Source organism: Juglans microcarpa x Juglans regia, chromosome 8S (genome assembly GCF_004785595.1).
Source record: "Juglans microcarpa x Juglans regia isolate MS1-56 chromosome 8S, Jm3101_v1.0, whole genome shotgun sequence".
Lineage (NCBI taxonomy): Eukaryota > Viridiplantae > Streptophyta > Magnoliopsida > Fagales > Juglandaceae > Juglans > Juglans microcarpa x Juglans regia.
Window position 1 is genome coordinate 7,761,141 of NC_054609.1, and position 17,150 is coordinate 7,778,290.

The window sequence follows — 17,150 nt, forward strand, 5'->3', positions numbered from 1 at the left end:
GTTTGTTTTCACCCTTTCTTGTGTTTGGCACGGACGAGAAAATTAGGATGGAAAATAAATGTACAAGTTTCTTCCTTCCATCTAGTTTATAAATTTATTTAGCTTCTATTGCACTTGTAAAAAAATATACATACTTTTTTCAGTGCACCAGAGGTTACATTTTACGTACTTTCTCAGTCTTGATTTGAGAAAATATTTAGTTATTGTTGATTCTCATTACACTACAAAAAAAAAATGATCTATTACGGCGATTTTATTTTTGTTGCAAGTAAAATCGCTGTAATAAGTCATTATTTACAGCGATTTTTATCTCGCCGCTGTCTTTTAACATCAAATGCAGATTTTAAAAAGTGGTAATTCCAAATTTTAAAAAGTGACTCCTTAGATTAAGATATAAATTATATAGAACAAAATTTAACTAAATATTGATCGGTCATAAAAATTTAACTAAATATAAATTATAATGCGAAGAAATTAAGTTAATCACAGTTTGTAGACTCCACAACGTTAAATTTTGTTCATAGAAACAATAGACTCTGAGCAAGCCTCGACCATGTCAGAACTCACATATTATATATATATCTCTCTCCGAATTATGAAAGTATAAACCTTAAAGACGAAATTGAGTATATTTCCCTTGATTTTTATTCAATGTTGTGCCATACAAAAATGGTATAATCCAACCAAATTGTAGTACAAATACATCTTTATTGTAAGACATCATGATTTAAGTTATTTCACTAATTAATTATCCTTAATTATTAAGAAAAAATTAAAAAAATATATATACAATCTTCGTACTAATAGTCACTTCCTTAACTATTAAGTAAAAAAATAAAAAATAAAGTAAGTAATAAATGAGTGGTAAGAAGTAGTAAGCCTATCATTACTCCTTAATTAATGGGGGAAAGAGGAAAGAAATTTATCAGCCAATTTCTGACCAAGGCGAATTTGAGACTCAGAATCCAAGTGCTTCTGGTCTTGTACAAAGGTTGATCCCATAGCATCAACAGTCTCCACATTTTTCAGTTTTATTGTCATCTCAGCATTTCTCACAGCATCCATGTAGTTACCTTCTGCCGATGCAATTACAACCTGCATATGACGAGGTCCAAACATGCATATATAAGCCAACCAAGAACCCCAACCAATCAACAAAAATATCATAATGATGGGGAGAATAAATAAATAAAAATTGTACCATGATGATGGGGAGGTAATGAATGTTTAGATCAACTCGAAGATCAGTGAAAAACTTCTCCGTTCTTGCCTTGTATAGCTCATATTCTTGTTCTCCACAATCACTCTCACCTTGATACCAAAGCAACCCTTGAATTTTTCCACCGCTTTGAATCGCAGTTCTTGCCCTATTTACCAACAGATTGTATAGTGGAGTCCCCTTTTGCCACTGAGCTATCTTGGTTCCTCCTATTGCACATGGGACCAAGCCAATGGCACCAAAACTCGGATCTTTGGCCAAGATTTCATTGGCAAAAGGCATGCCTGGTCCAATTCCACAGGGCTTCAAACGATATTCAATTTGGCGGTGGAGTGGCTCTTGGGCAACCTTCCATGTCTTGTCTAAATCGAGTGTGAGGATGTTCGGGTTGGGAGAGCATTCTGGAGGTACTTGGCCATCCCAAATGAGACTGTTTTGTTGTCATTGATGACACCTCCTCGTCCAGACTTGTTGCTCTGTCCGGCTAAGAGAAACACAGATGGTCCTTGGGACATTGCAGACATGACACCAGCCATGAGTACGAGGAAGAAGGCCGACAAGAGATACATCAGCCCTTTACTGATCAACTTTTTTTGTGTAGAGTTTCATTGGAAGAATTAGAAGCCTCAGAGATTCTCTTTTTCCAGATGTTTTTGTGTGCAGTGGTGATGAAAAAGCATGCACGATGCATGTTGCCTTTTATAGTATTTATAATATGAATTTTGGTGCAACAGATTCGATGGCATAATTTGTTTTGATCCCTCAAATCTCTTAAACAATAAAACAAACAAGTTCCGAACGAGAATCATGTCCTCGAAACCCAGGTTGTATTAACAAAAAAAAAAAAACAATTAAGTACTTTAGATGCTAATTAATTATCCTGTGATATGATTTTTTAAGATCATACCCTTCTAATTCTGTCTGTCACCAAAAATCTAAAATACACCACAAATCTTGTTGAGATCCAAAAAACTGTCCCCCAATCATCACAGATATTTACTGTTTAACCGTTACAGAAAATCATGTCTTTTATAGCTAGCGTTACATAACAGACATTTGGTTTTTTGCAAAAATTTGTTTTAGGCACCAAATCGACATTATTTGAATGTATCAAAAATCAATTCTAATATCATTAATCAAATGTTGAGAAATAAGTATATTAGAAATGATATTTGCAGTCGTGGAGTGCGCCAACACCGCTCAATCATTTTTTTAAAAATTAATAAATATGATACTCACATAAAAAAAATATATATTTTTTTTAATAGTGGATCCCGCTTTCAAAAGCATTGCGCATCACTTACACATTTCACGATTGTATCTAGCATAAATAGAACATATAAGAACAAGGTTTGATACTTTAAGTTGAAACAAGAACAAGATTGCATCCTATAATGTTCTTAATTTATAAATGTTCAAAGGTTAATTAGGAGTTGATGCTAGAAAACAATATTTAATGTTATTAGAAATATAGTCTAAATTAATTCTACCATGGTTGTCAATATAAGGAAAAAATAAAAAATACACGTACAGATGATTATAATTGTTTTAAACATTGACAACAAACAATGATAAAATATCATTTCATTTTTATGGGGCTTGCTTCTATAAGGCCGATCTTGCTGCAGTGAAATCACACGTTTCATCTCATGTACATAATCTCTCTCTGAATTTGTTCTCTCACTTTCAGACACATCCTTTCCTCTAGCTACTTTTACTGCTGCCAAACACATCTACATTTCGTATTGACGACATAATAGGTTCTCAAATTCTTGTTGTCTTATCCTCATTTAGTCGATCAATATTCTCTCGATGTGTAGTGTCTAAGTCCTGTTTGGATAGTGAAAGTTATTAACGTCGTGTTTCGTACGTTTTTTTCTTAGGTTCTAGTAACTCAAATATTTAAAATTGGGCCTGTGAAACCAAAGTAGAAAGTAGGTAGGAGAGAGCAGTCTTGGGGCCAAAGAGTCTCCGATGTCAAAGTTAATAAAGTATCTTAGAAGTTTATAAATAAGTGAGAAAGTCTCGAAATAAGAGAGATTTTCTTGTACCTAAAAATTACTATTTATACCGAGAGTCTAGGGAGGACAGATCGTGTTTGCCTCCATGGAGTCCGTGTCATTTTTACTATGCCTTTTACCAGTCATTTAATGCGGCGTGCTTCTGCCATAATGTCATTAATGTGGCGTGTAACTCAGGTAGTAGTGTCATTAATGTCGCGTGGTTCCCCGATTTGCTTTACTTTATTGGTGTCTTTGGTCGTCCATCGATATTCCCATGTTAAAAGATCAAAAGTTCTCCGTCTTTCCCGTTCTGCCATGTACAAATCCCCATGAGTGGAGTGCGGTCGAGCGACGTCAGGCCTATCCATCTCATCAGCTATTATTGTTTACTTTCCCTTGCAGTGACTTACTTCATGGGCAGGTTTGGACCCTGGGGGCCGGGTGTCGGGTTGAAGCCCAGTGGGCTAATAAAGTGGGAGAAATTCCCTTACAAAAGTGTTTCATCTCATCTCATCATTACAACTTTTTCAAATTCTCACACAAAATATAATAAATAATTCAACTTTTTCAAATCTCAAAACAATAATAATATTAAAAAATAATTTTCTAATAATATTTTATTCAACTTTCAACTTTTATCTAAAATCATCTCATCTCATCTCACTATCCAAATCGCACATAAATCTTTGTTAAATTATTCACTCCAAAATCGAATGACATAGAGGTGGAAGCATACTTGCAAAAGTATCTTAGGCCTCGTTTGGTTACACAGATTAGATGAGATCATGAGATGAGAAATATGTAAATAATAGTGAGATAATTTGTTAACAATAATGAAATTATTTGACTTAATATGTATTTTCACATAATCTGACCTAGTACCAAAGCTATGGGTTAATAATCAATCTATTCATTGTTCTATGTTTTATTCGCATATATGATTCTATTTAGCAACAAAATCAATCCATTCTCCATTCTTGTTGGTGTGTGCTAGAGCATATACTTGGGAGTGAAAAACTATTTGAATCCTCATATTTCTAAAAAAAAAAAAAAATCATACTAGAAAAAAGGTAACGAAAATGAAAATATAACAAATTACGCTACATAATTACCGGTTTTAATGCAAGGTTCTAAAAATAGTTATTCTATTTTCAAGTCAGTATATAGAGTACACAATTCAAATCACTTAAAATTATAAGATAATTTGATTTGTAAGACTCAAAAATTAACATTTATCTTTTAAAACAAATTATACCATATAAATACTTTACTAGAAGTATACACCGGCTTGAAAATATAAGATTTGGAATTAGCATGATGGTGGACTGTGAAATATGATCTGTTTTCAGCATTGACAGAACTCAAATGTTGCATAAATAACTAAAGCAAAATAGATGTTATGAATGAAACCATGCATATATTTTTAAAATTCAAAGCTCAAACATTAATTCATTTAAAACAATATTGTACAAATAAGTATTAGATAAATATTGTTTAATGTTCAAACATTAATTTATCCGAACTACTTCTAGTTCGAATGCTTGTTTATTTACTTTCAAACATTGGGTACGTGCAAGTTACACTGTTCAAAATCATGTCACAAAAAAAAAAAAAAAAAAAAATCATCTAGTTTCCTAGCTGTTTGAGACCACCAAAATAAGAATCGTTACAAAACACCAATACATTTTTATGATGCTTATAATATGGTGAATGTGTCAATAAACGACTTTGCAATTAAATATTTTCTTAAATTTTTTACTTAGGAAGTACTGTAAGTTTGGAATATTACTATTTATATGTGTATATATATATATATATATAGGAATATTCAATTATGTTTATTAGTTTATGCCATGAATTCTAACTAATTATTAATTATTTATCACTACTCCACGGCAAGAAATTCTACTATTTCCATTTTCATCTCTTAATTTTTTGTTCCCTTATTCCCTACTCTTTAATTTATATCAATCGGGTCCATTCTTTTTATCACATCCATATTCATAGCATGAATTTGTTTGTTTTTAAAGAAATGATTTCTACAATTTTAAAATGTGTAAATCTCGCATACTCCATTTAAAAAAGTGAGACAAATATAGATCTTACATAAAAATATATATATTATTTTTTATTGTGAATTCAATTTCAAAAAGAACGTACAGAACTTATACACATTAAAATTTATCGAGCATTGCTCTTTTCAATATTAGAAAAATGAGAGATCCCATGCATGATGTCTCTTTCTAGATTGTTCGATCAATCACGCTTGTCCACTTCTTCACAATATGCTAAGTCATGATGACAACTCTACGATTACTTAACTAAAATGTCTTAATCAGTAACTTTCACAAGCAATATATAATATGCTTCGAGTTAACTCTACATCGATTAAAATCTTCTAAAAGGAAAAATCTTAAATCTTAAAAATCTTAATGTTAGACAACTTTCAACCACCATTTCGGCTGGCATCCACTCCTAGAAATGGCTCCAAAAAAAAAAATCATAAAATACAAATAGTCTAATTGTCGCTCGAGCGAAATAGTAAGACGTTGGTTGCTACCACTACCTGAGCGGCAGTTAGAAAATTTTCCTTCGCAGGTACAAATGTAGTAATTTAGGGTAAGTTTGCATCTCAAATTCATATCAACTCATTATTATTATTTTTTAAATTTTAACGTAAAATATAATAAATAATTTAATTTTTTCAAATCTTAAATAATAATAATATTAAAAAATAATATTCTAACAATATTTTATTCAACTTTCATCTCAATTCAATTTAATTAACTCAGTTCAACATCTAAATACAACCTTAATGTAAGATGGTGGTTATGTAGTAGTTTGAGAGTAATTTATTCCCATACACAAAAAAAAAAAAAAAGAAAAATAAATATATTCATTAGAATCAATTCCAAATACGGTACAAATGCATGAATGACTCAAACATAGAGCTAGAGGTTGATCGTAGGATTTGAAGTGAATCTTTGGATGAAAGAAGTTGATCATTTTTTGTTTTCCTGAGTAAAACGACATAATGGACTCAATCATGGGTCTAGAGGTTTTCAAGGTAAACGAAAATGGAGTCAAATACGACAACTTTGTAGTCATGTCTCCAAAATAGTAGCAAGAAGATAAAAGAAGAGGAGGAGAAAGTTGAGAAACTCCATGGAATTAATCAGAGAAATGGAAGTACTATCACCAGGAGGTGTTACTCCTGTAAGTTTTTTGTACGAATCTGTCATTATTCATCCGTATTTTTTTTCCTTGGCAAATGTTAATATCTATTACGATATATAATATTGAAAAAAAATAATTTATACAATCTTTAAATGTGTAAATTTCGTGCATTCTATTTAATAAAAATGAGATAAATCTAAGATCTAAATCTATTTTTTTTATGGTGGGTGTTACTTTTTTTATATATAGTGTATGAAACTTACACATCTTAAAACTATTTCTAACTTTGTTCAATTTTAAAAGTATAACCTAAGTATTAAGTTTAATAAGAAACCACGGCATACACTCCACCGCCATCCTATTGAATTTAAATGTAAAGTTAATGTAGTTAAAAGAATCTTTGAGTTTTCCTAATCAATATCTTTCTTACTTTCTCAAACTCATGCATTTCTATTTGTATAGCCAATATGTTCATAAAGGCTATTAAGTTTTAGTTAAAATGATGGCATGTTATGGGCTAGTTTCGTTATATAAAATCAATAAAATTATCTCATCTCATTTTATATAATCATTACAATTTTTTCAAACTTCTACATAAAATATAATAAACAATTCAACTTTTTTAAATCCCAAAATAAAAATTATATTATAACAATATTTTATTCAACTTTTAATACCGTCTCATCTCATCTAAATTGTGTAACCAAACAAGGCCTAGTTAGTTAGAGTTTTTTGTCTGTTACATCATGCTCTCCACGATTAATAATATTGTCACTTTTAAAAATTCTAGGGAGCCAGAGTTCTACTACTGAATTTTTACTAAAAATATTTTTTTTTTATTCTAAAAGAAGCGTCAAGTACAGAGATTCTATAAATAAAAATACTGAGATCATAAGAGAAAGTGCGCGGAAGTATTTATTAAAATTTCTCAAAGTCCATTCCATAAAAATTATAACTTAAAATCTCTGTACATGATCTAGACCACTGTCATGCCTCCCTGGACAAAGTCTCCTCCTGCAGCTCTAGCGTCATAATTACCTTGACCTATGGTGGTTTAAAAACAAACTAAAATAAATCGATGAGTCGGTAAGAAACCCATTATAACGTAAACATATTTAACATAAGATTTTTCATAAAATATTTCATGCTGAGAACTTAAAATCATGACTAATTATACTGATACTTATAATATGCATAACTGATTTATCTGACTTATTTGGCTGACCAAATCACTTAATTTTGTGTGCAAAGTTGTGCACTAACTTTCCTTACTGCAGTAAAGGAAACTGACTGTGCAGTACTGTCCGTGGCTTGCACGCCCACCTTGAAACTGCATTTGTACCATGCATCTGAATAGTCATCTGATTAACTGTGATGAACTTATCTTACACTTGATCTTATGAAAGCTTGCGTGTCTTATACAACATGAGATGCATGAGATACATAATACATACATAACTATAATATGTAAAATAAAACATGATGAATGACATACTTGTAAATATCATGAAGATTATTAGGCTGGGTCGTTACATGCTCCCTCTTAATACCCAAACAAAGTTTGTGAAGTTTTTAATCACCAAATTAGAAACTAAGAATCAAGGTACTAATATTGGCACTATTTTGAAGATTCTATTTATTTTATTACAATATGTAATACATGAAAGTATTACATAATACATACAAACATAACTTTTTAAGTTTTCTTTGTACACTTCGATTTTTTAGTCAAATGGAGTGAACAACTATAGCCGCCAACAGTTACTGCATTTCTCATGATAAAATGTTATCAAACAATGCTCTGCATCTTTTTTTTGAAAATAAATATTTGAAATTATTCATAAACAAAAAATTATATTCTCAAATCCATGTATATAACAGTATAGTAAAATACTTATATGATATAATTTAACTTAAAATTTAAATCTTAAAATTTAAATCTTTCAAATCAAATCTTACATTTGAGTGATGTAGATAATAAATTATGTGCACGGCCAATTTGGATTTCAAACTCATATCAACTTATCTTATTTAATCATTACAATTTTTTCAAATTTCAACACAAAATATAATAAACAATTTAACTTTTTTAAATTTCAAAATAATAATAATATTAAAAAATAATATTCTAACAATATTTTATTCAACTTTTAACTTTCATCTTAACTCAACTCAACTCAACTCAATTCAGTTCAACATATAAATACAGTCAAAAGTAGAACAACTCTTGATACAGAAATGCGATGAGATTCAAGAAGTTGTACCACACCTCCATTAAAATGGCGGACCCATTTGCAGTTTCCACTTCCTCTTTCTTTTTCATTTTAATTTTCATTTCTAGTGACTGCCTCTTGCAATTTGTTTTCCCTTTCTTACACATTTGGAGTACAGAAGAGTCCATGCTTAATATGCATAAGATAACAAATAATAGGGTCCCATTTTGATGCAGAAAGATCTCCAAATATTGCTTTTCTAGGACGGATCTACGATGCAAGGATTTGTCTAATATAATATAAAATAAAATAATTGTCTGAAACACTTTAAAATATAAATTAAAACTTTTTAAACAAATGACAATATTAAATCATAAGGTTGTTTTGTCTTAAATCATTTGGTTAATTTTTAATATAATTGTTCATTTAAAGTTTATTTTTTTTTTTTTTAAGAAATAAGGTTGACACGTGGCAACTTGTCATTGAGCGATAGATGAAAAATCTATCGGAGGGACCTATTTCAAATAGAAAAATGATATTTACAGTCGTAGAATGCATAAATACTATACAATCTCTTTGAAAGAAAGTAAGCAAATATAAGATTCACATAAAAAAAATAATTTTTTAATAATATATCATTTTTTTTAAAGTGAGTATATAACATTTACATATTCTACGATTATATATAACATCGCTCCCAATGTACTTTTGTTGAGACGAGAAGAACATGAAAGCTGCAGCCAACACGCGCAGCAGAATCAGTCTTCTTGGACCATCTTCTATGAATCCTTTTTTCCTGAGAACTTGGACCATCTTGCATGAATCAATCTCAGAGGTGTATGCGAACAGAAGTAACATATGAAATGACAAAACAAAGATTGCATGCTTAAATTATTCAACAGTGTGACACTCTTTTCTGACACGAAACAGAAGTAAAGTAGCACGGATTACAGAATTAAGATCATACCAGCGTAAGAGAATAAGGCATCGTTTGGATTTAAAGATGAGTTAAAATAAATTGAGATAAATTACGAATATAAACCGGACCATAAGAAATAAGTTCAAATATTTCAGTCATATTCTACCAGTCCTATTGTACTCACTTATAGATCGGACTCTTTCTTAATAAGTGAACACATTACCTAAAAATAAATAATATTTACAATTCTAAGATGTACAAATTCCGCACTCTCTTTAAAAAAAATAGATAAATTTAAAACTGACAAAAAAGTATTTTTTTAATAATAGATTCCACTTTCTTTCAAGAATGCACATGACTTATACACTCAAAAACTATATCTAGCATTACACTCTTTGACTAAACAAGAATGAAATATAAAGTCAAGATTCGAATCAATACAGTATATAACAAAACAAGTAAATTCAAACCCCATTTGAGCATTTGGGGTTTTCCTTGGAATCATTGATGGCACAGCTCCTTGTGGTAGAAGAAATTCCACTTTTACCACTAATTTGAATAACTAATGCATCTCCAGCCAAAAGGGTGCAAACAGTCAGTAGTCTATTGATGAAAAGAAATAAGAGTTGAAAATATATATACATTCCAAAAACCCACTTCCCCAAGTCAGCAATACATTCAACCCAAGTTTTGAAAGAAAGCCACAAGGACTTCTTTAGAGGTCTTGTCACCGGTTTTACATATATCTACATGACTAAGCTACCAAAAAGTAAGAACCTCTATAACTCGGTACAAAGTAATACTAACCTACTAAAGCAAGACATAGACAAGCCACTGGATAAATATATTACAGAAAATCACTAGAGGGGAGTGGACATTTAAGTGCAGTATCTGTTAGCATAAACAACCAAATTCATAGCTCTCCATTTCTCCCTTCTTGAATCGTCACTTGCACAGAGTCTTCATTCTCTTTGCAGCCTGAACAAATCCCACGATGACTTGCAACTCGTCAATTTGCTTCACCAATAGAAAAAAAAAATGCATTTTTCAGAACAGAATAATGGTAACTATAATCCAAAAGCTGCTGAACTAACAACGTCACTGCCGGATTAATGTACGTATGTTATTCATTATTTTAGAAATAAAAAAAAAATAAAAAATGGATATAAAAGGATCGAAGTGAACAGTAACACATTTTGAAAATACCTGTGACATGAAATGCCTCTGAACAACATCTACCAATTGCTCTTTTGATGGGTTGGGTATGGCATCCACCTACAAATCCAATAGGTTACTACACAAAAAGTGTCCCACTAGTGATAATGAAATGACTAACTTTCTGCCTTCAAAATAACTCACTAGATTAAAGTGTCGCCAGTATCTCCTCAAAGCAGCCATCTCCAGTTTTCCCAAGTCAACCTTCTGTACAGAAGATGTTTTTATATAGAACTTAACAGTAGATAGTTTTAATAATAAACCACGAATATGTTTGTCACTATAGTTTCACATGAAAGCTAGACAGTACAAAGGGTGGTAAAACCCAGAATAGATAAAGGACACATACCACGGACCCACGAGGAGTAGAAACAGACCCCTTAGACTGCGAGTCACAGGAGAGAGATCTGCTCATAGTCCTGTGAGATGACCCAGATGATTTATGCATTCTATGCCTCAATCTGTGGGACTTTTGAGTGTCATCCGACGCTGGGAAATCAGAAATAACACTACTAATATCAAAAGGTGTTGTGGGTCCAATAAAAAGATAAAGAAATAAGACAACAGAGCTTTTGGAAATAGTAAAAGCAAAAGTTGAAGACACAATGGATCCAATGTATCAATCTCAATTACTTTACTCCAGAAAACAATCTGCTCCAAACCAAAATTGCAGCAGCCCAATAAAGTAATTATGAATAACATGAAAATATGAAGGTTCGCCCTATCCAAGGCCATAAGCATGCACTGAAGGTGAGTAGTGGGAGTTACCATCAGATAGCACTTCCAGCACAATATAGCTTTAAAAGATAACAAATCTATTTCAAACTGTTATCCAAAAGAAATCTTGTTCAAATTCCCAATTGAACCATGCAAAGACAATCATGATTTCGTAAAACTAGTCTAACGATTTTATTCTTTTCCAAAAAATTCTCGAGTGTCATGTAACAAAAATTTGGTGACAGTAGCACGTCTCAAATTATTAACGAAATGTACTCATATCCGAAAATCTTTGTTCAAATCCCAAATTGACACATGTAAAGACAATCATGATTTCGCATGCCCGTGGTCCCCTAAACATTTTATTCTTTTCCAAACAATTATAAAGTGTCATGTCATGTAACCAAAATTAGGTGGCACCAGCACAGAAATTATCTTCTGTATATATTAAACAAACATACCCATATCCGAAGCATTCCATGGCATATTTTCAAATTCAAGGTCTTCATCTTCCTCATTACCAGTGGGAGCTTCAATCACACTGAGGGCATTCCTCTGCAGCTTTACCTCTATGCCGTTTGTGAGAACCTGCAAATTTTACGATCAAGTACCACAAATAGACTCATAAACAAATGCCTCGCATTATGTTGTACAATAGAAAGTGAACAGAAAAGCATTAAACTCACAGGATGTAGGAAAGACATAAAAAGTGCAAGAAAGGAAAAAAATCCAAATCAAATCATTCCAATCAGATTGCCTTTGGATTTGAGGACTTTAAAAAAATTAATACATTTGCTGGATTTGGAGAAAAAATGCTAGTATAAATTTATCGGTATAAACTTAAAGACCACGTGATGGATTTGAACTTTTTAGGATTTTGCACCAATAAAAACACTCCTGTTATGAATTCAAAACAACACCTTCCACATAATCATCTCAAATTTCGGCATTAAAAAAATGAAATCTAAGTTCTACTTTTCAAAATACTTCCATCCAAACAAATCAGTAAGAAATATCTATTCTTGCACTCAAGCAAAGTACACTTTATTTCCGAACTTTTCAATTTTAGAATTTAAGATAAATTAGAAGAATTAAAAGTGCGAGAAAACACTCCAAAAAAAAAAGGGGGGGCGGGGGGGAGGGGGGGCGGGGGGGGGGGGGGGGAGAGAGAAGAAAGGAGGAGCTGATCAAAGGGAGCAGAAAGCTTAAACATTGAAAGACAGCAATCCAAAATACTAGCTCATTTTTGGCAGGACACCATACAAAGAACGCTGAATTTCAAGCAGACGGCAGTTCAAAAGAATTCAAAAATATTAAGTCCAACAAAATTAAGTTGTTAAAATGGCATATCCCAAAATGAAAAGGTCACTATTTCAGTGTACCGCAAAACAATTGCGCTTACAGTTTTTCCTTTTTTTTATCCCTCCGATTACAGGATCAAACAATCGACTACACCCCAACATCCAAGGATAAACATGCAGTTACTTCAAGCAATTTAATCGTTCAAACAAAAGTATCATCAGCATCCAAGACAGGAAAAAAAATCTCCTAGCCATTCGCAATCAAAGCCATCCCAAGAATCTGAGAAGGATCCCCTCCCATAAGCCAATCATGCAAACTGCTGATCAATCCAAATGCAAAGGAAAAACCCCAATGCCTTACCAAAAACCTTAACGCACTTGTATAAAATGGGAAAATAAAACAAGTGATTGAAAAAACAACAAATTAATTGCAACCTATACCAATAACTGAATTGTAACCCACATATTAAATAAATACTAAAAAAATGACAATAAAATCATCAGATCCATAGATAAAACGAAGCATGCTATCGAATCCCATACCTAGAAGCTCAATTTAGAAACTTGTTGTAGATATAGATCATATAAATTCACCCACAATTAAAATCGGAAACACCCAAAATTGGAACTTTCGAATCCAAAACAACATGCCAGACCAAGTAAGAAATGTTCCAAGTAACTGAACAATGGGTTAAACTCGAGACTATAAATAAACAGTCAATGATTGCATATAAATAACTAGTATGACCAAACAATGCCGCAAATGGTCAAATTGACCCACATTGCTTAAAAACATTTCATATCAAATTCGCCAAAACCCAAATTTCGAAGTCCAGAACTGCATACAAACCAAATTCAATCTCAGATAAAGCCCCTCGCAACCAAACCCATTGTCCCCAAAACAACAAAATTGACCAACATAATTACCAGCCAATGCCACCCGCCTAGCCCGACGGCCTTCTTGACCACACCTTGAAGACCCACGAGAACCGATTTGGTCCGGTTATTTCCAGTGACCACTACCTTGGTGTGGCGCGGCAGCACGGAGAGCTCCTCCTCGCTACTGTCCCCACAGCTCTGCAACTGCGAGAACCCGCCATTGAGGGAATTCTCAACGGCCTCGAGCATTTCCGCTCGGACTCAGTAGTGAAGTTTCCGAGTGAAACAAAAAAACACCAAAAAAAAGCTCAGAAAAATCCGGGAATCAGAAGACGAAATCACATGAATTAGAAAGATCATGCATTGCTCAGCACGTATTCGTGGGTTTCGGGGGCAAAAGAGATAGAAACGGAAGTGAAATTAGGAGCTTTTTTCCAGATAGAAAACACAGAAAAGCCAGAGGAAGTAGTGGGTATGCGTGTGAGAGCGAGAGCGACTGGTATTGATTATTGGTCTGCAGAGGGTATGAATCCCGAAGAAGCAGAGTTGACCAATACGAAACTGACACGTCACACAAAAAAAGGAAGGAGAGGTGCGCTCGTTAATAATGCACCCCTCGTTGCTACGAAATACCACAAACCACTTAGCGGTTTGGGGTTTCTGAATGAACGAAAGGCGACGGGCGTTGACTGTCTGACCGAGTGGTAAGGAGAGGTTGGTCGGGAATTTGAATTGACTAATCTACCCTCGTCTTTCTTTTCAAATCATCTCATGTAGATTAGCTACCCCTAAACCTGCAACCTGACCAATCGGTTTCAAGATTTTGAAAGTTCGTCAATTTTCTTTTAAAAAAACAAGTGGATTTAGGATGCGTCAAACTCACTTCAACTCATCTCAATTCATTATTATAATTTTTTTAAATCTCAATATAAAATATAATAATCAATTTAATTTTTTTAAATTTTAAAATAATAATAATATTAAAAAATAATATTTTAATAATATTTTATCATCACAACTAAACTCAACTCAACTCACTTCAACATTCAAACACACTCTTAGCATTTTAGAAACTATTTTTCTATCCTATATTTTTTTATTGAAAAATTTTATTTGCAATGATGAATTAAGAAGCGTATGCAATCTCATTGATAAATAATAGTAAAAGAGAAAAAATATCATTTTAAAATCGATATTATTGTAATTTTAATTTTTTTTAAACATAATTATATAGGTTTGTATGAATAGTCTATATTTAAGAACTATATGTAGATTAATTCTTTTTTATTATTTTCAATTTTAGGTACTTTGTATGAAATTATTTAAGGTATATTATATGACATATAATTCAAATTAAAATATACTTTTATGTAGTTTTAGGACGTAAAAAATATGATTTTTTCTTCCTTTCTTTAGTAATAATTTGTATAAATCTTAAATATACAAGACTCGTTGAAATATTTTAAAAAATAAATAGACTCTATAATAAAATATAATATAAATTCTTTTTTTTATTTTGATAGAGTTTTCGTTTTTTTACCCAAAAAAAAAAAAAAACGAGAGAGCCTTGCTCTTTATGTTTTAATTATTCATTTAACTCTTATATATTGCATATAATCATGATTTTCTTTTTCTTTAATCATTGAAGAGAGCGTACCATTTTGAAAATCCAATTTGATCGAATCAATCTTTTTTTTTTCTTTTTATATTTCCTTCAAAATTCCGAGTTTTTTAGAAGAAAAGTAATTTTCATTTAAGAAAATGCAAGAATATCTGAAAAGTATTGAGAATGTTTGTGAATAATAGTGAAAAAATAATAATAAAATATTAAATAGTATTAAAAAATAGGTAAAAAATAATAAATAGTAGAAAAGTAAGTAAAAAGTAATAATAAAGTAAAGAATAGTAGTGAGAGTACTTGAGATACTCTCACTTGCCAAACACACCCAAATCATCTTAACTCATATCAATTTATCATTACAACTTTTTCAAATTTCAATACAAAATATAATAAACAATTCAACTTTTTCAAATCTCAAAATAATAATAATATTAAAAAATAATATTCTAATAATATTTTATTATCTCAACTCAATTCAGTTCAACATCCAAACGCAGCCTTAGGCTCCGTTTAGATAATGAAATGAGAAGAGATGATTTTAGTTGAAAATTAAAAATTGAATAAAATATTATTACAATATTATTTGTTAATATTATTATTATTTTGAGATTTAAAAAGATTGAATTATTTATTATATTTTGTGTAAAAATTTAAAAAAATTATAATGATAATATGAAATGAGATAAAATATTTTCACTATCCATACAAAGCCCTACCAATTAAATAAATCGAATTTTACCGAATTTTATTTCTAACAAAAAGCAAAACATAATGAGACCGAATGATAGCAAAAACAAAAATTTGAAAGGCGGTGTACAACATGTGTTATAATTGGATCAGTTTTTCAGTTTGACGTTGTGTATGAATTACAGTTGAAAAAGTGTTACCCTTATAAAATGATCTTATAAAAATAAATTCATAAAATACATGGCCTTATATGATATATTAGATTTATTTTACAATAAAATAATTTTACAATCTAATATACTAGATCAAGATACATTAATTTACGAGTTTATTTTCATAGAATCTCTTTATAGCTAAAGCATTTTTCTTTAGAGAATATTAGTTCCGTGCATTCTTTTTAAAAATAAAAAACAAGATTTACCAAGAAAAAGTTAAATTTTTCATTAGGTCCCAAATTTTTTTCAAATGAAAGTCTATTCCCAAATTTTCTCCTTTATTTTTCAAACGAAAGTGTATGAAATTTATATATTTTACGATAGTATCAATTATTTCCCAAGTCTTGGTGCTAAATTATTTCTTTAGAAAGTCTGTTTCTACAGTAAAACAAGTTTTTGAATATCTGGTAGCTATTGGCTCGACATAGACTTAGGTTGTATTTAGAAACATAATTATTCTCAAATATTCTCAGATTACTTCACTATTATTTACAAATAATTTAATAGTTACTATTTACAACTACTTCAATATTATTTATAAATTATTTTATTATTATTCACAGATAATTTAAGATATGCTTAACATCTAAACAGATCCAAACTTTTCTCTATGAAATGAACTTAAATGGTAAGATTTGGACTTAAATGGTTAGATTTGGACTTAAATGGTAAGATTTGAATTGTGAGATTTAAATTTTAAAATTTATCTTTCAAATCAAATTATATCATATAAATATTTTATTAGATATACTTTACACACTGGTTTGAGAATATAATTTTTCTTTTTCATCATATACGTGTATATAGATTTATATGTACAAAAAAAATGATGATGTATTTGTATAAATAATTACGTGTCATAATTTCTCACAAAAACTATAGCAGTATAGACAAATTGAGGGCAAATTCAAACAATTTTAACAGTAATTCTTGTAAGAAAAACACGTGTTAACTCAAAAAAATTATAATTAGATAATGTTTTAA

At 30.9% G+C, this 17,150-nt stretch overlaps 1 protein-coding gene and 1 pseudogene across 2 annotated transcripts; both read right to left on the reverse strand.

Annotated features, from left to right (window-relative positions):
- Positions 1-897: 897 nt before the first annotated feature.
- On the reverse strand, positions 898-1,755 carry LOC121244185 (annotated as a pseudogene).
- An 8,396-nt stretch (positions 1,756-10,151) lies between these two features.
- On the reverse strand, positions 10,152-14,222 carry LOC121244875. Of its 2 annotated transcripts, none has more exons than XM_041143104.1 (6): positions 13,692-14,222; positions 11,925-12,051; positions 11,096-11,235; positions 10,891-10,950; positions 10,738-10,806; positions 10,152-10,548 (listed from the first exon to the last, which is right to left on the reverse strand). In XM_041143104.1, the coding sequence occupies exons 1-6, from the start codon at positions 13,890-13,892 to the stop codon at positions 10,477-10,479; spliced, it is 669 nt and encodes a 222-aa protein (XP_040999038.1). In that variant the 5' UTR covers positions 13,893-14,222; the 3' UTR covers positions 10,152-10,476. The 2 variants fall into 2 exon arrangements, with proteins under 2 accessions (XP_040999038.1, XP_040999037.1); XM_041143103.1 differs by having other exon boundaries at positions 10,891-10,953; positions 13,692-14,217.
- Positions 14,223-17,150: the final 2,928 nt, after the last annotated feature.